This window comes from Aureobasidium melanogenum, assembly GCF_000721775.1.
Source record: "Aureobasidium melanogenum CBS 110374 unplaced genomic scaffold scaffold_24, whole genome shotgun sequence".
Taxonomy (NCBI): Eukaryota; Fungi; Ascomycota; class Dothideomycetes; order Dothideales; family Saccotheciaceae; genus Aureobasidium; species Aureobasidium melanogenum.
In genome coordinates, this window is record NW_024470076.1 from 274,036 (window position 1) to 296,375 (window position 22,340).

At 49.4% G+C, this 22,340-nt stretch overlaps 8 protein-coding genes across 8 annotated transcripts; 2 read left to right on the top strand and 6 right to left on the bottom strand.

The window, feature by feature from the left end:
• Window positions 1-349: 349 nt before the first annotated feature.
• M437DRAFT_68953 (uncharacterized protein) lies at window positions 350-2,035 on the bottom strand (the record flags this gene model as incomplete). The annotated part of the gene is made up of 1 exon (XM_041025200.1): window positions 350-2,035. The coding sequence occupies one exon, from the start codon at window positions 2,033-2,035 to the stop codon at window positions 350-352; it is 1,686 nt and encodes a 561-aa protein (XP_040876651.1).
• A 1,689-nt stretch (window positions 2,036-3,724) lies between these two features.
• M437DRAFT_87526 (putative beta galactosidase) lies at window positions 3,725-6,943 on the top strand (the record flags this gene model as incomplete). Its single annotated transcript, XM_041028657.1, has 5 exons — window positions 3,725-3,898; window positions 3,953-4,020; window positions 4,070-4,099; window positions 4,158-4,949; window positions 4,999-6,943. 5 exons carry the CDS (start codon window positions 3,725-3,727, stop codon window positions 6,941-6,943), a joined length of 3,009 nt encoding a protein of 1,002 aa, XP_040876652.1.
• Window positions 6,944-7,314: 371 nt separating this feature from the next.
• On the bottom strand, window positions 7,315-8,538 carry M437DRAFT_87527 (uncharacterized protein; the record flags this gene model as incomplete). The annotated part of the gene is made up of 1 exon (XM_041028658.1): window positions 7,315-8,538. One exon carries the CDS (start codon window positions 8,536-8,538, stop codon window positions 7,315-7,317), a length of 1,224 nt encoding a protein of 407 aa, XP_040876653.1.
• Window positions 8,539-9,019: 481 nt separating this feature from the next.
• On the bottom strand, window positions 9,020-10,003 carry M437DRAFT_56411 (NAD(P)-binding protein; the record flags this gene model as incomplete). Its single annotated transcript, XM_041023049.1, has 3 exons — window positions 9,020-9,052; window positions 9,142-9,631; window positions 9,699-10,003. The coding sequence occupies 3 exons, from the start codon at window positions 10,001-10,003 to the stop codon at window positions 9,020-9,022; spliced, it is 828 nt and encodes a 275-aa protein (XP_040876654.1).
• A 396-nt stretch (window positions 10,004-10,399) lies between these two features.
• Window positions 10,400-12,579, bottom strand: M437DRAFT_78077 (FAD/NAD(P)-binding domain-containing protein; the record flags this gene model as incomplete). The annotated part of the gene is made up of 3 exons (XM_041026935.1): window positions 10,400-10,416; window positions 10,472-11,796; window positions 11,846-12,579. 3 exons carry the CDS (start codon window positions 12,577-12,579, stop codon window positions 10,400-10,402), a joined length of 2,076 nt encoding a protein of 691 aa, XP_040876655.1.
• A 1,470-nt stretch (window positions 12,580-14,049) lies between these two features.
• On the bottom strand, window positions 14,050-15,354 carry M437DRAFT_56714 (proline dehydrogenase-like protein; the record flags this gene model as incomplete). Its single annotated transcript, XM_041023100.1, has 1 exon — window positions 14,050-15,354. One exon carries the CDS (start codon window positions 15,352-15,354, stop codon window positions 14,050-14,052), a length of 1,305 nt encoding a protein of 434 aa, XP_040876656.1.
• A 3,309-nt stretch (window positions 15,355-18,663) lies between these two features.
• On the top strand, window positions 18,664-19,670 carry M437DRAFT_68959 (uncharacterized protein; the record flags this gene model as incomplete). Its single annotated transcript, XM_041025201.1, has 2 exons — window positions 18,664-18,955; window positions 19,420-19,670. 2 exons carry the CDS (start codon window positions 18,664-18,666, stop codon window positions 19,668-19,670), a joined length of 543 nt encoding a protein of 180 aa, XP_040876657.1.
• A 1,786-nt stretch (window positions 19,671-21,456) lies between these two features.
• On the bottom strand, window positions 21,457-21,994 carry M437DRAFT_56285 (uncharacterized protein; the record flags this gene model as incomplete). Its single annotated transcript, XM_041023026.1, has 2 exons — window positions 21,457-21,640; window positions 21,708-21,994. Coding segments are annotated over 2 exons (471 nt in total), but the record flags the coding sequence as incomplete, so codon positions are not given.
• Between the last annotated feature and the right edge of the window lie 346 nt (window positions 21,995-22,340).

Sequence of the window (22,340 nt, forward strand, 5' to 3'; positions counted from 1 at the left end):
TTCCTGTAACGATATAGAACCAAGTGTCAACATTAAAAAGGCACAACTCTTTTTCTTTGAATTAAGAGGTTGGCTAGTTGTTATGCATGAAGATACAGAATCCTTTTTCTTTTGATTGGGAACAGAGCTCCATCGATTATAGACAAAAGAAAGGGAGAACGAGAGCGAAAGAGAACCAAGACGTGATTGGATCCATCTACTTATGCTATTGAACGTCCCTGGCACTATTACAATACAACGATCTCATCCACTAATGAGTACTCAGGCTTGAGAGAAGCACTTTGTCAGCTTAAGTCATAGCAACGAAGGATCCCCTGCGAGCTCTTGACGATTGATCCAGGAGACCACCTTACTGCATACCCTGTGAGCGCTTTTCTTCGGCGGCCTTTCTTTCACGCCACAGACGGAGTGAACGCCCGGAAAGGACCCTCATATTCCGTGCCACGAACATCATGTCATGGTCGGGAAGAACGAAGTCGGGCACATCACTGAGCTCGCCATTGATCCTGCAGCGCTGAGGCAGGGTGTTCAGCCCATGCCCATCCACCTCACCTTCAGATTGAGGATATACGACTATCCATCGAGCCTGAACATCAACAATAGCATAGAATGTGGCGGATGAGTTAACACGGTTGGCAAAGAGCGTGCGAGGCGATCTGGAAGATCCCACGGAAAGCTTTTCGACAACACTTTTCAACTCTGGCATAGCATGATTCAGAGTATGATCGTCAATGGCTTGGACCCCGCTGTCGGCCATCCAGATGCGCGACAGCGGAACAACACTAGCAGTGGTGTTGTTGGTATCGTGGACAGCATCTGCCCAAAGTACCAGCCAGGAGACGTGAGCACTAAGGAGCATGTACTTGGCCCAGTTGGTATCTGGGGAGACCTTGGGCTTCCACTCCTGCCACAGTGAGGGGAAGTTGTGCCAGGCATAGTTGTGGGCCTTGGCAACTCTGATGATGAGCTCCATGACGCGAACTGCGAACATGGCGCTGTCCTCCCCAACGATTCCTTCCAGAAGTTTGTGCACCAAGGAGATCATCAAAGGGAGATCCTGAGGATTAAACCGATCCGGCTTCTGCAGCATAACCTCTAGCATGGCTTGAATTGCTCGATGGTCGTGTGACACGCCAGCTGAAAGATAGAGACGTGTTGTAAGTTGAGAGAAAGGCCGATGTCTGTATGGCAGCAGTTCGTGCTCAGAGACCATGGACAGCGACCAGTCTGTAGAAACGTCCTGAGGGTCCAAATGGTAGTCTTTTGTACACTCATCTACCAGGGTTGTGCTGGGCAGCGTGGTAGCGGCGTCACGTAATTTTTGTTGATCGCAGTGGATTGCAGGACCAGCGATGATGTTCTCGAGATGATGCAGAGCGGCTCCAAGCTCTCCTTGAAGCTCCGTTATGGTTGACTCCAATGACTTACGCTCGTTTTGCTGTTGCTCGTCGTGTTTGTGCAGATCCTTCTGCCTGCGCTCAACGTCCTTTTTCAATCCCTCAACTCTTGTGTTGCTCTTTTTCAGTTCTTCCTTGAGCTTTCCAATATATTCGACGTGACTCGAGACGGTCTTGTCTCGTTCTTGTAGGTCGTTGTTGAGGTCCAGTATTTGTCGCGTGACATCAGACTCTTTCTTTGCCATTTCGGCGACCTTAGAATTCAAGCTCTCGATTTGCTGATTCAAGACGCGGACTTCGTTTGCGTGCTCCACATTGAGGGCGAAAACAGCGTCACGGTGCGAGGCTTGAGAAGTCTCGGTTGATTGGTGATGCTGCGAAGTGGCGTGCTGAGCTGATTCTCGCGCTTCCCTCAGCGGACCCTGCAAGTTCCCAACCTGCTTCTTGGTATGTTCGAGTTGTGTGCGAGGTTCTGCGAGTTTGCTCATGTTCGTCAAAATGGTTTCCAGCCCTTCTGTATTTCTAGACTGACTGGCGATCAGCTGCTCATCTTGTGCTTCGTACTTGGCGGTCAGATCTTCGTGCTTCTGTTCGCAATCATTCTGTGCATCTTGCTCACGTCTGTCGAGAGCATCCATGGTCGCAATCAGCCCGTTGATCTTTGAACGGAGCCTTTCCGCGTCTTCTTCAGGAGAGTTCTGTCGGAGAGCAAACTCTTCAACTTTCAAACTGTGCGCCTTCTTCGCAATGTCAAGAGATGATGATTGAGGATGGTTCGTGAGAGATGCGCAAGACGCGAAGGTGATAGATGGCGTTTGCGAAATTCAGTGCGCGATTTCGTGTGACGCGTTGGGCAGTGTTGCTGGGGAGCAGGACTTTCTTTCGATGAAAGGGCTCTCTAGAGTAGGACTGGACTTGCAGTAAAGCACAATCGGAAGTTGTGCGCGACCATAAATTCTGGAGACTCTTTTTTGGTGTTGGCGCTCCTTCCTAAGTTGAAACCAATTTATATGACAGCAAAACTTGTACCAGAATTGACGGCAACGGTGATATCTCAGCGACTAGGGTCGAACAAGCTCTCAAATCTGGTAGACAATCATGTCTGCATCCGACTTGTGTGTGTCCGAGCAATGACTGCCCTTCCGCATCACCATGTCAACTTTATGATGGTCCAAGGCCCAGTAAGATGGATTTGCAGATAGGACATATTATCATCCAGGATATATAAAGGTATCAAAAGCATCAGAGCGCGTTGTATGGGCCATATCTTGAGTGTCCGATGGGAATGGTTCCTGTCCGGGCTTCGAAGCGTGAGATACGAATCTGATGCATGTTGTATAGGCAATGTAACACCAATGATACCTCAAATCTCGGAATGGATCCATGTAAAAGACACCTGTTAAATTCAGCTTTCAAAAAGTCTGACCAGAGAAGCATGTCGAACTCACGAATTTCCTGTTACTACTGTCTACCTGCATCATCATAACAGAGAAAGATTCGGCTCGCTCCCCTCTTTCTAGGCCGAGACTCGCCTCGTTGACTCTATGAAAATGCACGATCGTCCTTCGGAAGGATGGATAGCCACTGAGATACATCGATATCGAGAATTTCTTGTTGAAGCCTTCATCTTCTTCAAGGTCTTGATAGCATCAGCATTGTTGAGAAAGTCATATCGGGACCCGCTCCTTCGTCAAGCATCTGCGGTTCTTATTCACTCGGAACAGAGACAACGATGTGACTCTCATGGAAGACAGACGCGAAGAAGTTACGATGAGGCAGGAACAGGTGATGTGCATGCACGAGCCAAGGTCGGAACGAGACTCCACATTCGTTTGCAGAAAACCCCACATCTCGTCCAACCTTCCTTCTTTCACCTCTCTTCCTTGCCCTCAACATTGTGTCTCGATGGTCTGGAAAAACCCGCCATAAGACATGTTCGGTCATACTGAACTCCTACATGGACTGCTGGCACGCGGTGTGTTGCGGTAGATGCAGCACTGTATTTGTTTTGACATACTCGGTAGATCGATCCCATCTCCATACCATGTTGATCCGCCTTTCCCCTCATTTCCTTGTTTGCAGCCCCGCCACTTTACGCGACCACCGTGCACCAATTTTTCCGTCTCGTCTTCCTTGCAGGTCCTCTGGATAAAGTGTCATTCTTCCGTGCTAAGACTCTATCCAAACGAGGCGTGTTCTGTACCCAGCTAGACGGATATGTCAAGTACTTGGCTCATGAAGTGAGCAGCATAGGATAAATTTACTGCCATGCCCTGACATCCCAGTTTCCTGGTTGTTCTTGTCGTAGCCTCCCTGCATTAGACAGCATGAAGGGACTCTTCAAGAGCTTAACGCTCTCTTTGCCACTGAGTCTCGCTGCTCTTTCTCATGCGCAGGAGACCCAATGGCCACTGAGAAGCAATGGACTTACTGACTTGGTTGAATGGGATCACTATAGTTTCAAGATCAATGGAGAACGTCTATTCATCTGGTCTGGAGAGGTATTTTCCATTATTGTCTAGTATTAGCCAAGTTTGAGCCTGATCATGCAATAGATGCATTACTGGAGAATACCCGTTCCTGAGCTATGGGTTGACATCTTGCACAAGGTCAAAGCTGCTGGGTCAGTCAGTCGTCAACGCCATGGACCTTCATCTCTAACACGTAAGCAGCTTCAATGCAGTTTCCTTCTATTCCCACTGGTAAGCGAGAGATGGGCTATGGTTCCTACACAGGAAGCGGACGACTGATCTTATTCAGGGGATTCCATGCTCCACGTGACGGAGTCGTTGACTTCGAAGCCGGTGCCCACAACATCTCCAGTCTGTTCGAGACATGCAAATCCCTGGGTCTATACATTTTCTACCGTCCTGGACCCTATATCAATGCAGAAAGTACTGGTGGCGGTTTCCCAGGCTGGGTCACAACTGGTGCCTACGGCTCTTTGCGCAACAACGATACAAGATACACCGAAGCTTGGAAGCCTTACATCGAGACCGTCAACAGTATCATCGCTGAGCATTCAATCGCCAACGGCGGCAATGTCATCTTCTACCAGGTCGAGAACGAATACGGCTACCAATGGACGAACACTGCTCTCAGGACTCCTAATGAAACCGCAATCCACTACATGGAGATTCTTGAGACTGTCGCAAATGATACTGGTATCAACATGCCCACCGTACACAATAACCCCAATCTAGGAAGCAAGTCTTGGTCCATGGACTACGACATCAACAAAGTTGGCGGCGATACTTGGTTGTACGCCGTCGACAACTATCCTTCCTGCTGGAGTTGCAACCTCGAAGAGTGTAGCTCTACCAACGCCCCAGCTCCCGATTTTACTGTTCTTGACTACCACACTCACTTCCAGGAGACAGCACCAGGAGATCCTTCCTTCTTCGCTGAATTTCAAGGTGGCTCGTACAACCCTTGGAATGGTCCTGCTGGTGGCTGCAGAAATAATACAGGTCCTGATTGGGTGAATGTGTTCTACCGAAACAACATTGCTCAAAAGGTCACAGCTCATAACATGTATATGCTTTATGGCGGGTAAGTCTTGCTTCCTGCACGCCGTGCATCAAAACACTGACACCTTAAGGACCAACTGGGGCGGTCTTGCCTTTCCACTAGTTGGCACCAGTTACGACTACTCCGCGCCAATCCAAGAAGATCGTCTAATAGGTGATAAATATTCCGAAGCAAAGCTGCTAGGCTGCTTCATCAGATCTGCCAAGGATCTTCCTCTTATCGAAAGAGGCACTAACGGCACCAACCTCACTACCAACTCCAACGTCTTTACCCAAGTTCTCTACAACGTCGAGAACAATGCTCAATTCTATGTTGTTAGACATGCCAACACAACACTACAGACGTCTCTTTCCTTCAAGCAAAACATGACAACCTCTCTTGGAGAGTTCCAAGTCCCTCAGCATGCTGCTGATATTCGCATCAATGGCAGAGAATCCAAAATCCTCGTTTCGGACTACAATGCTGGCGAACAGAAGATCATTTACTCTACTGCTGAAGTCTTGGCTGTGTCCATACAGAATGGCAAGCCCATCATCGTGTTCTGGGTCCCGACCGGAGAGAGCGGCGAATTTTACCTCAAGGGCGCTCGGCATGGAAGCGTTAAACAATGCAATGGATGTTCTAGCGTCGGCTTCTATCAGACCAAGGATGGTGTCATCACGAGTTTCGCACAAGGCTCGGGAATGAGCGTCTTCCAGTACGGCAATGGCGTGACAGCGATTGTGGTCGACAGATCACATGCCTACAAGCTTTGGCACCCTGCTCTGACGAATGAACCTCATGTGCCTCTAGAAAAGACCGCCTTGGTCACTGGACCATACCTCGTCCGTAGTGCTGAGGTTGAGGGTGACACACTTGCTTTAGTCGGCGACTATAACGGAACAACACCTCTCGAAGTCTTTGCTGCAGGTGTCAAGAAAGTCACTTTCAACGGCGAGTGCGTTCCTGTCAAGGCTTCTGGCTATGGTAGTCTCAAGGGAGAGCTATCCCAGGACAAAGTCACTGTAGACTCGCTGACTGCCGCGCTTCCTACACTATCTCAGTGGAAGGTCGCCGATGGTTTGCCTGAGCGTGAGGCTGACTACGACGACTCGAAATGGGTTGATGCCAACCATACGACCACTCCTCATTGGGAAAAGCCTGCAACCAATTTTATTCTGTATGCCGATGAATATGGCTTCCATGGAGGTAACCTTCTCTGGCGTGGACGCTTCAACGGCACAAGTAGTGGTATTTTCCTGAACGTCATCGGCGGTACTGGTAGTGGTTGGTCCGCTTGGCTCAACGGCAAATTCATTGGTTCGACTTTCGGTGATATCAAGCTTGCCCAGACCAACCAGACACTAAAGTTTGGTGATGCTGTTAAAAGTGGAGAGAACGTTTTGTTCATTATTCAAGACCACATGGGCAAGGATCAAACTACTGGCGCTATTAACCCTCGTGGCATCTTGAATGCAACGCTGGCAGATGGCGCCAACTTCACTTCTTGGAAGGTAGCAGGCAAGGCTGGCGGCGGTGACAACATTGACCCTGTCCGCGGTCCTTACAACGAAGGCGGTCTTCACGCTGAGCGTCTTGGCTGGCACTTGCCTGGCTTTGATGACAGCAAGTGGGCTTCAGACTCGCCTTCTACTGGTCTCAACACCGCAGGCGCCAACTTCTACCGCACAATCCTACCTCTGGATCTGCCCAAAGGCCATGACGTCTCACTCGCTTTCAATCTCCATGCATCAAAGAGCACAAAGCTTAGAGCCCAACTCTACGTCAATGGATACCAGTTTGGCAAATTTGTTCCATACATTGGCAATCAGGTTGAGTTCCCAGTCTTCCCCGGTATCTTGGACTACCATGGCAATAACACCATCGGACTGTCAATTTGGTCGCAGGACAATGCCGACGCTAGTGTGTCTGTTAGCGTTAGTGTGCTTGGTGTACACTCTTCAGGTTTCGATGTTGGCTTTGATTCGAGATATCTCAGACCTGGATGGACGGAGGGGAGACTGCAATACTATTAGGGATACGTGATTAATTTTGGTACGATGAATTTGGATTGTTGATGGAGACACTTGTTTGCTCAATGTTTCCTTCCGTGCTGTGAACATTCAAGAGACAGCAGCAGCGATGGCAACAACTTGCCGCACATCTGGCAATAGTCGGCAACGCCAGCCACACCCACGCGAACAACTTTGGGTTCGCTCCTTCCTCAACGAGCCTTTGTGGGATACAAATCATGTCCAAGCTGGCAGAAGAACGCAACAGTTTTTCTCAACCAAGCTTATCTCCTGGATTATGTCGAGAAATTTGTGACGAGAACAACACAACGACTTCTATCGCCCCCGCTTCGCTATCTCGGAATCAATACTTGTCATTCTACTCTTACGCACAATCATCGCTTCAGAGCATCAGCATCCCGTTGCAGCACCTCCAGAATCTGTTTCTCATCCACTGTTTCCTCTTTCTCCCCGCTACCGCCAAAGATACCACCATCTAAGGCAATCTTTCGTTGTCTCTCTGGTATCGACTCCATCAGTCCCATCAATTCTCTGTCCTCAGCTGTTCGCTGTTCGTTGTATTGTTGAACAGTGATGAAGCCTTGAGGTAAATTATGTGTTGCGTCCTTTGCAGCTTGCGCTTTGAGGGCAGGTTGTTGGGGTGACGAAGCAGAGGTGAAGGCGTATATCGTAGGAAATTCGAGGACATGTTTCTGGTGAAGAGCGGTCGTTAAGGCGGTAGTCGGGTCGAGCGGTATGAGGACGGTGCTCGTTGATGAGGTGTGCGGTTTGTGTAGGTAGAAGTGCGTAGTCCCTTGTGTTGAAATGTCTTCTTTGGGTGGTTGCTGTTGTGATGCATCTTCTGCTGTGATTTCTTCCGTGGAAGGAGCAATCGGAGCGTCATTCGTCGTTGCTCCTTCTGCTTCCGTAGCAGGTTCAGCATCCGTTGTGGCGCCTTCCACAGATGATGTTTTCGACTCCTCAACATCAGACTTCTCTGCTTGCACCTTCTGCTTCTGCATTTTCCCTCCACCATCTTCCTGCGTCCTCTTTCTCTTCTTGTTCTCCCTCTCTTTTTCCACCACAAACTCCCTCCACGCCTCCTCAATCGTTCTACTCTCATCAACCTCAACAACCCTCTTCTCACCTGCAACAACCCACTCCACACTCCACACAATCCTCTTACTCTTCTGTATGAACCTCGTCTGATTTGCTTTTTGCCTCGCCATCCCTATCGGCGCTTTATGCACCACAATCCCATACTCTTTCAAATACTTCCCCAAAGCACCATTATCATGCCATCGTTTCTGGAATATGGGTTTGCCTTTTCCATCGAGGGAGACGCCGCGTTCGGAGGTCTCTTTGTCGGCGCGTGAGAGGTTGCGTTCCAATCCGCTGAGGAAGTTGTAGTCGCGGTCAATACCACCAGCGGTTTGAAGGGACGATTTAGATACGTAGGCGGCTGGGTCGCGGATACCACTGCATGCGGCACGTCGTTTGTGAGATTGTGAGCAGGCGAGACTGCAAGTGCGGACGGCATCACGGGGACATGTGTATTTGGGAGGTGCGCTGTGGCAGATGCTGCAGAGTGCTGTCAAGGGTGTTGATGGGTCTGCCATTCTGTCGTTGTGTTTTGAAGGTTGGTTTCTGGAGAGAAGGAAAATGTCAAGAGGAACTGGATTGACATGTGAAAGCTGTGACGTTTTTTGCTTGTCTCCGTTAAATCCGTGCTTGCAGAGTGACCCTGTCAGAAGGGAGGCGGAGGAGTCACCATTCTATACTTGATATGCATGGGATTGAGCATTATATAGAGACAGAGAGAAGACTAATTGTCATCGATCTTTGGTTATCAAGATCGCCAGCAACCATTATTGAGTGTGATTGAGATTTATTCAATAGCAATATTTGTGATCACAAAACAAAAGATGACAGCTTAAATATTGGGACGTGGGAATTGAACACGGCCTTTTCATACCATAGTGTTCGAGAGCTTCCGAATTTTCTATATCTTTGCTTGAGGAGGACGCTTGTACGAGTTGCTTCCTCCAGCACCAGCCTGTATAACTCCAGTCAGACACGTCTTTCAGATTGATAACCATTTCAAGTCTTTCTGTGCATGACCGTAGCAGCGGCCTTTTCCTCAAATCAGCACCTGTGCTGCAAACAAACAAGGAAGGACAAATGAAAAAGGCCAAAAACAAGAAAAGAAAATCAAAACATACCTGATGGTTGGGATAAATCAACGTATCAGCCACAACAACATTCTCCCTCCTGCCAGCAGCAAACACAACAACCTCTGCAATATCCTCAGGTGTCAAAGGTTCACAACCCTCATAAACCTTATCAGCAGCCTTCTTATCGCCATAGAATCTCACCACCGAAAACTCAGTCTCGACTTGTCCAGGATCAATCTCGATCACGCGAACACGGGTTGCGATCAACTCTTTACGCAGCGATTCTGTGAACGAGCGAACTGCGGCTTTGGTGGCGCAGTAGATGCTACCGCCGGGGTAGGGTTCGCGGCCTGCGATACTGCCGACGTTTATGATGTCGCCGGCGCCAGAGAGACCGGAGGATCCTTCTGTGCGGTTGAGGAAGATGGGTAGGATGGCTTGGGTCATGTTGATGAGGCCTGTGACGTTTGTCGCAAACATGATGTTCATGTCTTGTTCGGCGATTGAAGGGGCTTTGGCGACACCCTTGACCAGACCCCTGTTTGCCTGTTAGCATCTCTGTCCTCCTCTCATCAAGTCATAGCATAAGAGTAGAAGAAACGCACGCATTATTCACCAAAACGTTAATATCCCTAAACTCCTCTGGAAGATTTCCAACAAAGTTCTTGACTTCTTCAGGGTTGCTGACATCCAGCTGTACAGGCAAGACCTTAACACCCTCGCCAACTTCCTTGTTAATATCCTCTTTCAATTGCTGCAGGGCTTCCAAGCGACGTGCAGTAACAACCAGTTTCAGGTTCTTAGGACTGGTGCGAGCGAATTCCAGAGCAGTGCTCTTGCCAATGCCTGAAGAGGCACCGGTAATGACGACGGTCTTGCCTTCAAGACGCTTGCCCATTGCTGTGGCCATGTTGCGGAGTTCAGAGAAGTGGGATGCGGGGTACGGGATGAGTGTTGGACGTGTCGAGGAAATGAGGGAATGGACGGTTCGTAGAGGTTGGATGAGACGACGGAAGGACATGCGATTCGACAAGATTTAGCAGGTCTGATAAACAACAAACGAGTTGGAAAGAGCAAAGGGTCTACTGTTATCGCAATCACTCAGGGCGATGGCGAGCTCGACAAGGTGGAGCTTCGGCTGCGTCCATGCTCCACTCGCGCCGTCCTTTGCCGACCAACCGAGAGCTGGAGAGCTGAGATATCGGCCTTTTGTTTGTCCGCACAAGAGTTGAATGGCAACAAGAAATATGCATTTGAAGTACGTATAATCAATTATTTAGGCATTGACACTATCTATATGTCTGCTTTAGAAGTTCATGAGATCTGTGACATGTTAGTGACTCATTCACATGTCTAGGAGTTCTAATTGCAAGCTTACCTCTTCCGAAAAGTGCTCTCTTGGTCCAATCCATGGCAAGAAGAATTCTGGTACGAAGACTGACACTCTGCGAGAAGTAGACTGCACGCCAAAGATATACTGCGGCAAGTCCACCAGCAAAGTTCATACCGCCAAAGTCGAAAATGGCTGCATTACCGACATAAGCCAGGCTACCCATGTTGGTGTATGAGAAAGTCTTGTAAACGGCATCATCAATATCACCATAATCCATGGCATTCAACTCCATACCAGGAGCAGCTTGAGCGAGCTTGTTCAGCTTACGACCCAAGTAGATACCTTGCTGGTTGGCGCGTTGTGCTGTTGCAGGCAAAGATGTCATCTTGCCATCAATCTGCTTGAGCAATTCTTGTAACTCGCTAAAGTCAAGAGTACCACTCTTGTCCTTGTCATACTGTTCGAAAAGCTTGTCAAGACGCTTCAAGTGTTCGGCTGCTTGAGGGAAACGCTGCTTGACACGCTTAGCAACACCTCTCCAATCACCATAACCAATGAGCATATTCTCAGGATCCTTGCCCTTCTCCCAAGCAATGGTACGTAGGAAGGAAACGATGTGATCCGAAACATTGTTTTGAACAGTCGAGCAATCTCCAATGGCGTAGACGTCACCCATGGGGGCACCAACAAGACGAAGATGAGTATCGGTCTCAAGAGCATGACGGTTGGTCTGGTTGTCTCCAAGCTTTTCAGCCAGCTTCTTCGAAAAGTCGGTTTGTGCGACACCAGTTGACCACAAGCAGAAGCCCATGGGAATTTCCTTTGTAATAGTCTTGCCATTCTCATCCTTCTGGGTGAAGAGAATTTTATCCTTTTGAACCTCCTTGACACGTGAGTTGGTCAAAATATCGACAGAGTCCTTTGCGAAACGAGCCTCGGCGTATTTGGAGAGAGTCTCATCGTAGGTGTTGAGAATGTGGCCTCTACTTTGGATGACATGGACGGAGATTTCGTTTCTGAGAATGCGAGGGTAGTAGTTGCAGAGATCTTCGTTGAGCATGTCGAACAGTTCGGCAGCAAATTCAACACCAGTAGGACCACCGCCGCAAACAACGAAAGAGAGCAGGCGACGTCTTTCCTCATCAGGTGTAGAAGGAAGGGAAGCGGCCTCGAGGTTGCGAATGATTTGGTTACGAATCAGACGTGCATCGGTAATGTCCTTGAGGAAGTTGCAGTATTCAAGACCCTTAACACCGTGAGGGTTGGTAATAGAACCAACACCGATAACGAGCTTATCATAGGGGAGGTAGAAGTTTTGCTTGGTTCCATCAGGGTTGGTTGCCGATACCTCGACGAGCTTGTTGGAAAAACTAGAGTGCGGTCAGCGCAAGTAGTAGAATAGGATTGGAGATTACACACTCGACATCTTCAGCAGAAGCCTTGAGGAAATGACCCTTGACACGAGAGACAATTCTGCGAACAGGCTCGACAAGCGATCTGAGCTCCAGAGTACCGACAGTGGCAGAGGGAAGCATAGGAGTGAACAAGAAGTAGTTGGACGGAGAGACAACAGTAACGTGGTAGTCATCAGGGTTGAGCTGCTTGAGCAGAGCAACACTACCCCAGCCGGTACCGAGGATGACCAACTTGGGCTTGTGCTTCTGGGCCTTCTTTTCAGGTGAATCATCATCGTCGATAAGGTGTTCGGCAATGGGAAGGTTCTTAGGACCTCCTCTTCTAGGGTTCAGGGCGAGTTCAGAGACAACAATGTCAACCGTGTCGGATTCTTCCTTGTATGTGGTTGCATCAAAGGCGAAGAAGCCAACAACCAGGACACCAGAAACGACGACGAAAATACCGAGGACAGTGAAACCTCTCCACAGGAAACGGAGGAAACGAGATCTTTGAATAGGAGTAGCGGCGGGAGATTTTGGTGGAGGTTCGGTGGTTGTGCTTTGGCGACGGACGTGGTTCAATTGACGAATGATGGCGGGAGTTGCGAGGGATGCTTGCGCTGGCATGCGCTGCAGCAGTTCACGACGAACTGGACCATTGACCAGAGAGCGAGTGAATTGTTGCGAGCGACATGCCTGGACGATGGAGCGGCGCATTTGCATCCCAGTGCGACCGCTCAATTGGCGAAGCGGCTGCATCGTGGGTGAGATGCAATGAGTTACCAGTAAGAAAGGGTGAAGCCTAAAAGCTGTGACAGATAAACAACGAGGGATGAATTGACAAAGTCTAACACAACTCGAGCACGCCTACTCAAAGGCTGTCGATTAAAGATGACGAGTCAATGTGTTGTGTTGAGATCACGAACGAGAGTGTTCGTATCTGTCCAAGGTCAACGCGAAAATGGACGGCTCGATCGGGTCGTGACGTAGCCACTTTCGAGTTTCGGATCCTCCATCTTATCTGATCCGACCATGCCGTCCCTGCTTCTACCCTCGACCCTCGAGCTTCTTGAATCGTGAAATGAACCTTGTTGCACATTGCACAGAGGACTTAAAACTCTTGTGTTTGAGAATAAGCCTGCGAGTTTGTATTCACACTGCTGTTTTATTCAATAGCTCTGTGTGTCCGATCTCGAACGGTTAGGTTGTGCGTGGTTCAGACGAGGGTATCGAGAGGCATCTCTGTGATTATTCACATTCACATCACATTTGATCACATTCACATCACATTTGATGAGTTTTGAATAGGGAGACTTGCTCATAGTGCTGTCGTCCAGGATCTCGAAAATGTTTCTGCGTCACGCCAAACAGAGCTCTCGAGCAAGAAGTCTGCCGACATTCGGGCGTGTCTCTGTCCTTAACGATGCCATCAGGACTCTAGGAGTGGCTCTGATACTGGCATAGATACCCAACAAGAAGATGTTGTCGAGTTGCAGAAGCAAAACAGACCAACGTCTATGTTGTCTTCTAGAGTAGGTACATATGCTCAAAAGTATAGACAGCTTGAGAGAACGATGTTGCAGTCACTGCATGTCCTTGGCTTTCAGTCCACGTCAAGCACCTCAACCCCTTCTCCTTCCATATTTCCAGAGCACTCATCCACATGATCAAGATTATGATATCGAGGGTCACGTTTACAGATGACGAGTCATCGTTCAAGTTTAGGCATGCACCGGGAACAAAGGGTGCCGCATCATGGTGTTCGGATATCATCGGCATTGCGCGGCTGGGAGCGGTTGGAAGCGGCGACACAGAACAAGCAAAACAAAGGATCATGGTTTTTGTTTTGTTCTACGAAGAGCCAAAGATCAAGACAATCACGATGATCAATCCGCTAAGGCAGCAAGAAAAGCATCAAAGGCACTGGTCGCACGAGCACGAGCAAAATCAATTAGAAGATGTCTTGATGTTATATGGAATTTTGAATTTTGAATTTTGAGTAAGATAGTATGCTTTACAGGGGTATTGGTATCGCTGAAGGAACTGCCCTTGAGGGCAAAAGAAGCCTCTATATTGTAGAGTAAGGAAACTCATATCCATATGAGGAGTCGAACGCCGGACCATCGCTGATAACGCCATAGAAATGCTTGTTGTAAAGAAGGAACGCCAGAAAATTTGCCAATATCGTAATCGTCATGGAAGGCAGAGAGGTAAGAAGGAGGGAAAGGTTTAAGCGAGGTTGAAGGTAGCCTTCATGCGACGCCAGATCTCACCACGCATGGCATCCCTGCTCTCAACAGTGCGGGAAGCGGCGTCCTTGTTCTCGGCGGCGCGACGGAGAAGGTAGTTCAGGCAGTCGGTCATGGATCCCCAAGCAGTCAACTTGTAAGCACGAGGAATGTCAACCATCTCCTCGGGCTTAGCTTGAGTGGCACTGATCAGTTCGCAGCTGACTTCATCGGCCATACCCTGGAGTTGAGCGTAGGCGCAGGGAATTCTCTCCTCGCCGGAGCGGAGCTGGTTGGTGCGGATAGCTTGAGCCTTACGGACTGAATCGGCGTTGTGAGTTGCGAGGACCAGACCAACGTTGCGAGGGAAGACACCGTCATCGGAGGAGATAGGCTTAACGACATCGTTGTAGGTGCGGGTCAGAACTGCTTCGGCCATGCCATCGTAAGCACGGTGGGTGTCCTGGATAGTGTCCCAAATCTTTTCGCGAGGTTCAGAGTGCAAGTAAGCGCCACGAACGAGCTTGACACCGAGAGTGAAGCCTTCAGTCTTGGCCTGGTGGAGGTGGTTGGCGAGAGAGGCGGGTGCGCCCTTGAGGTAGCATTGGTAAGTGTTGTAGAGGACGATGTTATCGGGCTTGTTGTAGATCTTCTGCAGGTTCAAGGTCCAGGCGTCAATCATAGGGTTGGTGGTGGTTTCTTCGGCAGAGGGGACAAGAGCAATTTGCTTGGCTGAAGCGGCGTCACAGATCTCCTTCATGGCCTTGTCCATAATGTCGATGGGCTGCTTGCCCTGCTTGAGTAGCTGCATAGCGTAACCGCCCATACCAGACCACTTCAGACCGATAATGTCACCAGGCTGAGCAGCCTCGACAGTCTCCATCAATCCTTTTCTCCACATCTCAACATCGGCAGCAGTGTCGCTGGAAGGGACGTCGGAAAGAATCTCGCGAGCGTACTCGAAGATGACACCAGAGTAACCCAGGCTCTGCAATTGAGCGCGAGTAGCACGGACTTCTGCCTTTGTCTCACCACCGCAGAACTGCTTGTAGAAGGTCTCTCTGAGGATGAGCTTAAGAAGAGGGTTGCGCTCGACGTTGAAGATAGGGTTCTTGGCGTGGATCATAGCGGTAAGAGCCTTGAAGCAGACGGACAAAAGTGCAGGCTTGCAAGAGATCGAGGTGATCATGTAAGTTCTCAGAACGGTGGAGAGAGGGAGGACGGCAAGAGCAGGAGTCTTGTTGGTCTTAGTGACCTTTGATCCAGGAACATGCTTGGGGAGAGTAGCCACCTGAGGAGCAGTCATTGCATGCTGCTCAGCCGGAGTGCTGTGGATGTGTCTGGCAGACATCAAGAAGGGAGTTGCGACGCGGCCATCTAGGCGGCGTACCATGTTGGAGCGCAGCTTGAGGGAAGACATCTTGTCGTTTGATCTGTGATATCTTCTTGAAGGCTGCAAAAGAGGTCGATAAGTTTACTTAGATCTCCCTCAGCAGAGGGCCATCTGCCTTTAATACTCATTCCCATGACCTTATGCCGCCATTCTCCTTGTTCACTTGCCTCGCGGCTACCCTCGGTCTTGCGTGTTGACGTTGATAAGAGAAAGTTGGCGTTCTTTGTTATGCCGCTGACGCGATACCTGATCGGGACTGTTCCCCAGCTTACGCTAACCATATCAGGCCTCGCTCGGCTACAGTTTTCTGTCGCACCACAAGTCCAGATCGAAAGCAAAAGCGCTCCACCAATCTTCGACACAATTTTATCGCTTTGATAATCACATAGCTTCGGCTCTCCAGGTTATCATCTCGGCTTGCTGAACGGCCTGTATCGGTCTTGATGCTCCTTCTTTGCTTCATCTCCGCACCTCGCACCTCCTCTGGCTCCTCACTGCGAGTTCGGACAAGCTGATCGCGTTGATTCGAAACTGCTGAGTCTCCACCTCTCATCCATTTCTCTACCGTCGATATCCGACCATCACTTGTGCCGTCTGCTTCGATAGACAGATACCGGGAAGTCATGAAGTTACCGACGCTTGTTCGCGGCCATGCGTTTTCAACACGCAGTGCCTTCGTCTGATGGCTCTCGTGACTTTGCAACACCACCAGCTGACATAGCTCAACCTTGCTCAAGCTCTGGTATTGCAAGCTCGAACAAACAACGACACCAAAGGTAGTCACGGACAACATGACTGTGAAGGCATTTGTGGCTGTTGAGAGATCTAGATGGCTTCAACATGTCAGTCTGGACATTTGCTCGAGAAATTTTGCGGGACGCCGAGGAGTCCTCGACAACATTAAAACACGCGAACAACATCAGTTCTTTCCTCTCTCTTTCAGGTCATCAACGACAACTCACAGCTGGGGTTAATCAACAACCTCTTTCGATCTTTCTGGGATACCGATGGCGCTCAAGTCTCTGCTCGTATCCTCAGTGTTCTGAAGGGAACAAGCCAAGATCTTTGCGGTCTCACCTCTTGATCGACTTCTCAACAACTCGCGTCAAGTGTGTGGGCATGTCTGGACCTCTCGTTCTAAGTTATGTCGCCGGTCTTCATCAAACCTACACGGTTCATGCTCTGCCACAATCGTCACCTACGCAGCTCTCATCGGGGATCAGAGGGTTTCATCGATCGGCAAGGAAGAAGTTGTCCATCGCGATTGCCGCAGATCTTAGCCGACACTTCAAGCTCAACTGGCACCAGCCTTGAAGTTCGTCGGCCTTTGGAATGTCTGCAGTCTGTCAAGAATGTCAAATCAGGAGCGCCGGGTGCAAACAGCCAAGGTATACGATCTCAAATTCAACATCGGAAGGATCACCATGCTCGGCTATCTACCCCTTGACGCTTTTGATGCTTAACATATCGCAATCTTCAGAGTGGACTTTGTGCTTCAGCTTAACACACGAAGGCTGTTCTTGATTGCTGTTGTCCTTGGATTGTAGCGGACACTGAGGTTGTTGCTATTTGCCGGTTGGATCAACACAACTGACCAGAGAGTCTTCGAGGCGCAGTGCTGATCACCTCAACGCCTGCTTCTGTTCGCCCCTCCAGACGGACCAGAACATGATCTCTTTGTGGCTCAATTCTCGTCCTAACTCGTGAACATGAAGCAAACATCACCACAGCCAACTCACCTCGTTGAAAGGTTCAGAGAGCTCGAACAATACTTTATCTTTTCCAGTTCCTGGTTGTCACCGCTCCGTTCCATATACAAGCGGCCGACTTCTTGACCCATCAGCACAAATACCTTTTGCGACCTCCTGTTGGCAATGCAAGATCAGCTCATGTTCTAAACACAGAATCCAACAAAACAAATGTCACAAGCTAGAGTCTTCAGAACAACACTTTTATCTGCCATGAAGCCAGACCTCTCGGGAAACACCGAAGGCATTGAATGCTAGGCAGTTTGGCTTCTCTCATCATGCCCAGCTTGGTGAGAAGAATGTAGAGAAAGAGGAAACAACACACCTTCATTTCTTATCGCCAATGTTTCGTTGACTGGGCTCTTTACACCTGTTTGAGCTAAAGTCAGCCGATGGTGAAGCCGAAAGTCCACAGTCACATTGCAAAATAAGACAATGTTCAGAACACTCGTCAATATCTCCACCATGAAGCCATGTCCCTCGAAAACTTGGGAGCCGGAGGCACCCACGGCTAGGCAGTATAATGTTTCTCATCACGCATTGAGGCTTTGCCGTAAATGAGAATGAAAGTTACTGGCCTGATATGGACCTCGGATGCAGCAGCGGAGAACCTCAGAGACGCAGTCTGTGTCTCATCATGTCAGTAGAAGCTCATCAGAAACTGTTGCTGCCACGAAGATGTCGCTCAGGCATTTGAATTTTGTTCTTGCTCATTGAGAGCCACTCAAGGCTGGCTTTTTACTCGGGGAGCTTTGGAGGTGCCTGCCACCAATTCTTCTACGAGAGGCTTTGCTCTCGACAAACAACCTTGGTGTCATCATCGCAACCTGCGGGCAGCAACGTGGGACAGACTGACTTACCTTTTCTCCGACATGAATGGTCCGAATTGTCATCAACTGTACTCGCGAACCCTGTTCTAATTCGCCAAGCAACATCAGCAGGTGAATCTGTCAGATTCGAGATACGGTGCGCTCGGAACCAGAAAACGTGCTCAGAAATGCTCATGGCTTTTTGTTGTCCTCATTCACAGAAGTCGAGCAAAAGACAAGGAATGTTGCGTTTATCATTGCCACGAAAAGGTGCTAAAAGGGGCAGATATACCGAGAGCCAGGATCAGATGTGCACTCTTCAGCCTGCAAAACGCCCAAGAGTGTTAGCTCTGTTCTTTCAACAGCCTGAAGTACTGTGAAAAGTGATGGGAAGCTCAAAAGTGCCGTGTGGCTCTAGGTCATCGTCCAACGACATCAACATGCCAGACGACTTTCTTCTGCCTATAAGACACCAGTGCTGGTCAGCGATATTCTTTCAAGTGCTGTGAGGTGCTGTCGAAGGAAAATGAAAACAGCTCAGATACGCCAAACGGCTATCTGTTTATGTCATCCACTAAGTCAATATAAGAGCAAGAGATATTGTGCTCATCATCGCCGTTGACGAAGGTTTAAGGCAAGAGGCTCACCAAACGATCAAAATCCTCATGACTCGAACGGTATTGCCGCGTTCCTTGTGTGATTGGGACTTTATCGACGTCCGATCTTTCCTGAACTACCAACGCACTGCTGCAAAGGTTAATCAAAGTTCTTTTGCTGCTATGTTGAAGCTCGAAAAGGAAAGGAGAAGCCGATCAGAAGTGCTAGGCAGCGCTTGTTTTCCTCACCCACAGAGTCGAGAAGAAGATGAAGGCGAAAAGTTCTGGTCATCATGGCAAGAAAAGTACTGGTTGATGCACTTACCGAAGCATTTCTCCTGTTTTTCAGAAACCGACCAAAGTACTCGTGGACAGTCTTAGAAACCATCGGCAGCATTGATGTAGCAGAGTTCAGATCGGGCTCGTCACATAAGCAAGCGCAGTCATATCAACGCCCTCAGAAGAGTCTGCAGTAGGATGCCGCTGACCATCCAGTCCGCCCTTGACAAATGCCGTCTTTGGTCAGACTGAGCACATTGCCTCGGGCTTTGGACCCGCAGCTGTTTGAACTTCGTCTTCTTCCTCCTCTTGAGAGCATTTCTGCTTCTTGCAGTTGTTGAGTCAGTGAGCGACTTCTTTGAACGAAAACTTCTAGCTGGAACGATAGGAAACGAAGGCAAAACGTTCGAGTATTCATGTGGTGGTGAGATCGGCACCTGTTCAAGCAATGATCAGTCAAGAGCTCTGCAACATGACAAGGGGTGTGGAGGAAGTCGAAGTGCCCTTCAGAATCTGTTCTTCTTTTTGTCCTTCATGATGATGTAGGATTTGGAATGAGTAGTGATGCTTTCATCAGAACACAGTTGTTGGAAAAAGTGGGAGTATTCGTCCATGTTCGCCGGTCATCGTTCTGGTTGCAGAATGCATCTTGGTGCAGTGGCGGTACTCGGAAGGCGAAGAGGAGAAACTACGATGCATCTCGGCCACGAGCGACGTACGCGAAGGACAAGGCGAAGATCTTTGAACGCGTCAGCAAAGTCCTCAAAGAAGAGTCTCTCGGAGTGAAGGGCTGCTGAGGGGATGTGTGCTCTTCGACTCGACCTGTTTCGTAAAACACTGACCAGAGGAGCACAAAGTCTGGCACTGAGAGCGAAGAAGCATGGAGGTTTGATCTTGGCTGTCGAGTTACCCCGATGGCAAGCTAGCCATCGAAGCACATCATAGCCGTAAAGGAACGGTGTGTGAAAGGGAAAGACCTGACAAACCTGAATGATGGACTTGCGCTGTTGAGAGGTGGTGGTGTTGATGAAGATCTACCATCACCCGACACAAGCGAGCATCAGCGGCGGCGACATGCGCACTGTGCAGAATCTCCATGCGCACCGTCGAAGCAATATTTGCAGCGTGCATGATGGATGCAGATAGGTGTAGTGGCAATGCTTGATAAAACAAAGCAGAAGATGGCATAAAGTCATGGTATTGTTAGGCCACCAGGCGCCTGTTCGCACTGTCAGCATTGGCAAATCGAATTGGAGAGATGCTTATCAGATGGTCTTCTCTAACGCGATGTGATGCTGTCCTTGATGATCGCGAGACTCGAGTCGTGGTGGCTCAAAGGAAGGTGTGGACAGCTCAAGTCAAAGTTCACCTGGCCCTCGCTGCGTGAAACGACTTTCACCTTGGCGATGACCATCGCAAGACGACGAGAATGTCATAACAACTGTCCAACCATTCCGGAAGGTTCTGGACTTTACGTTCAGTGTTGAGAGAGAGTCTAAAGCTCTTCTCAGGCGTTATCATTTGGGGAAGTAAGAAGTTGATGTCTTCTCTGCTTGGCCAGCAAAGAAGCCCGGAAGCGTTGTGCAGTCCCCAATGAGAAGGTGTGGATGTTGTACGTGCCTTCCGTCGTTGTGCATCAGGGGCAAACATGATCTTGATCTCTCAAAGCGGTAGGCGTCAGCACCGTGGAAGCGCCTGCCTGCCTTGGGAGAAAGGTATCAACCCAAACTTCAGAATTAGATGTCTGTCTTTGCATATCTCAGCAGCAAGAACCTGTATCAGCATACGCAACGGAAGTCGCAAATGTTTTCGAAGCACTAGAATGTCCATTGAGAGCCTAACAACTGTCACTGAGGGTCCCATTGAACATAAGGACGGTCAAGCATGTTTCGATTGCTATCTATCTTATTACCACACGCGCCGAAAGTCGCAAACATACTCGAGTATTCAGAATGTCCTCTGAAAGTCTGAAACGGAACCACAAAAGGGCCATGAACAATGAGGGGTGTCAAGCATGTCTCAATTACCATGTACTCTTTTTCATACGCAGCGAAAGTCGCAAACGTTTTTGAAGCATCGAGATATCCGCTGAAAGTCTACACAACTGTCACAAAGGGCTATGCGAAGATGAGGACTGTCAAGGGAGTCTCAATTGCTAGGTACTCTTTCTCTATGCGCGCCGAAAGTTGCAAACTTGTTCGATGCCTGAAGATGTCCGCTGAGATTGACATCTTTGTTGATACATATAAAGAGGATGTTCAAGGATCTTGGGTACGGTTGCCATTCTCATCAAGGGGTCGGTTGGTGCGCAAGGTTTGGTACTTTCTGGAACTCTTTGCGTCGGAGATAGTCAATCGTCTCACTAATTCAGCCTTCGTGCCGTTGAGGTCTTCGTGCCGTGCCTTCGGCAGATCCCTGAGCTGCTCAATACTGGTGGCCTTGTCTTCGTTGTTCAGGCGAGAGATGGTTATAGCCTTGTTTTCCTTCATGCGGTTCAGGACCATGCTGTGCGAACGCAGGATTTTTAGGCGCCGGGAGCACGCCCACGAGTGGTTTACAGCAAGGAAGAGACTGGCAATGGCTTCATCTTCTGTTCGCGGACGTGCATCCCATATGGCGGTGTATAAAGAGGATGTTCAAGTGACCTCCTCGGCCTCCAACTCTCTTGACCTTCTTCAGAGCGTCTTCGATGTTGTCGGAGACAGCATCGCGCTTGCGCTTGGGGGAAAGAGGGAAGGCGTCGTAGGTGCATTTGCCAGGACCGTATCTGGGCTCGGGGAGCTCTGTGGTATCGTCAGTTCCATCGACGCGCAAAGAAAGGAAGCGTTGGATACTTTTTGCCATTGACACGGTTGTAGTCCGCGACGCGCTCCTCAGGTAGCTTGATCAAGTTTGCGGCGACTTGAATCTGGCGGAGGGTGATGTGGCCAGACTCGAGATCGCCAAGGTACTTCTTCTGATCGAAGGCCTTGATGGGTTTGAGCCCTTTGGGGTGGTCAACGGCCTTAAGAGAGCTGACACTATCAACACGCTCGCGCTTCAGCTCATCGGCGCTCATGCTGGCGATGCGGTCGCGAGTCTTGTCAAGAGGTCTGGCGATGTCGCTCATGGTGGTGCACTTGACCACTACCACCAAGTCGAAGCAGACGTGAACTTGGTGATAGTGGACTTTGAAGCGGGGAAAGACATGTTCGATGCTTGTACCTCAAGTCAGCCATTTGACGGGAAGATGGTGACATCGTACATACTCTCGTTGTTCATCAATAATGATGTTGTCCAGGTTATTCTCGAGGCTGTTCTGATCTTCAGAACAGATGCATTCATGCTGGCGTCAGGTCAGCAAAAGATCTGGATGAGCGGTGTCGTAAAGACAAACCAAGACTGCTTGTAGCCGGGGCTGCTGCGTGAAGCAAACAAGTGTGACAAGAGCTGACACTTGCGAGCCGCGCATGCACATAATGGTTTGC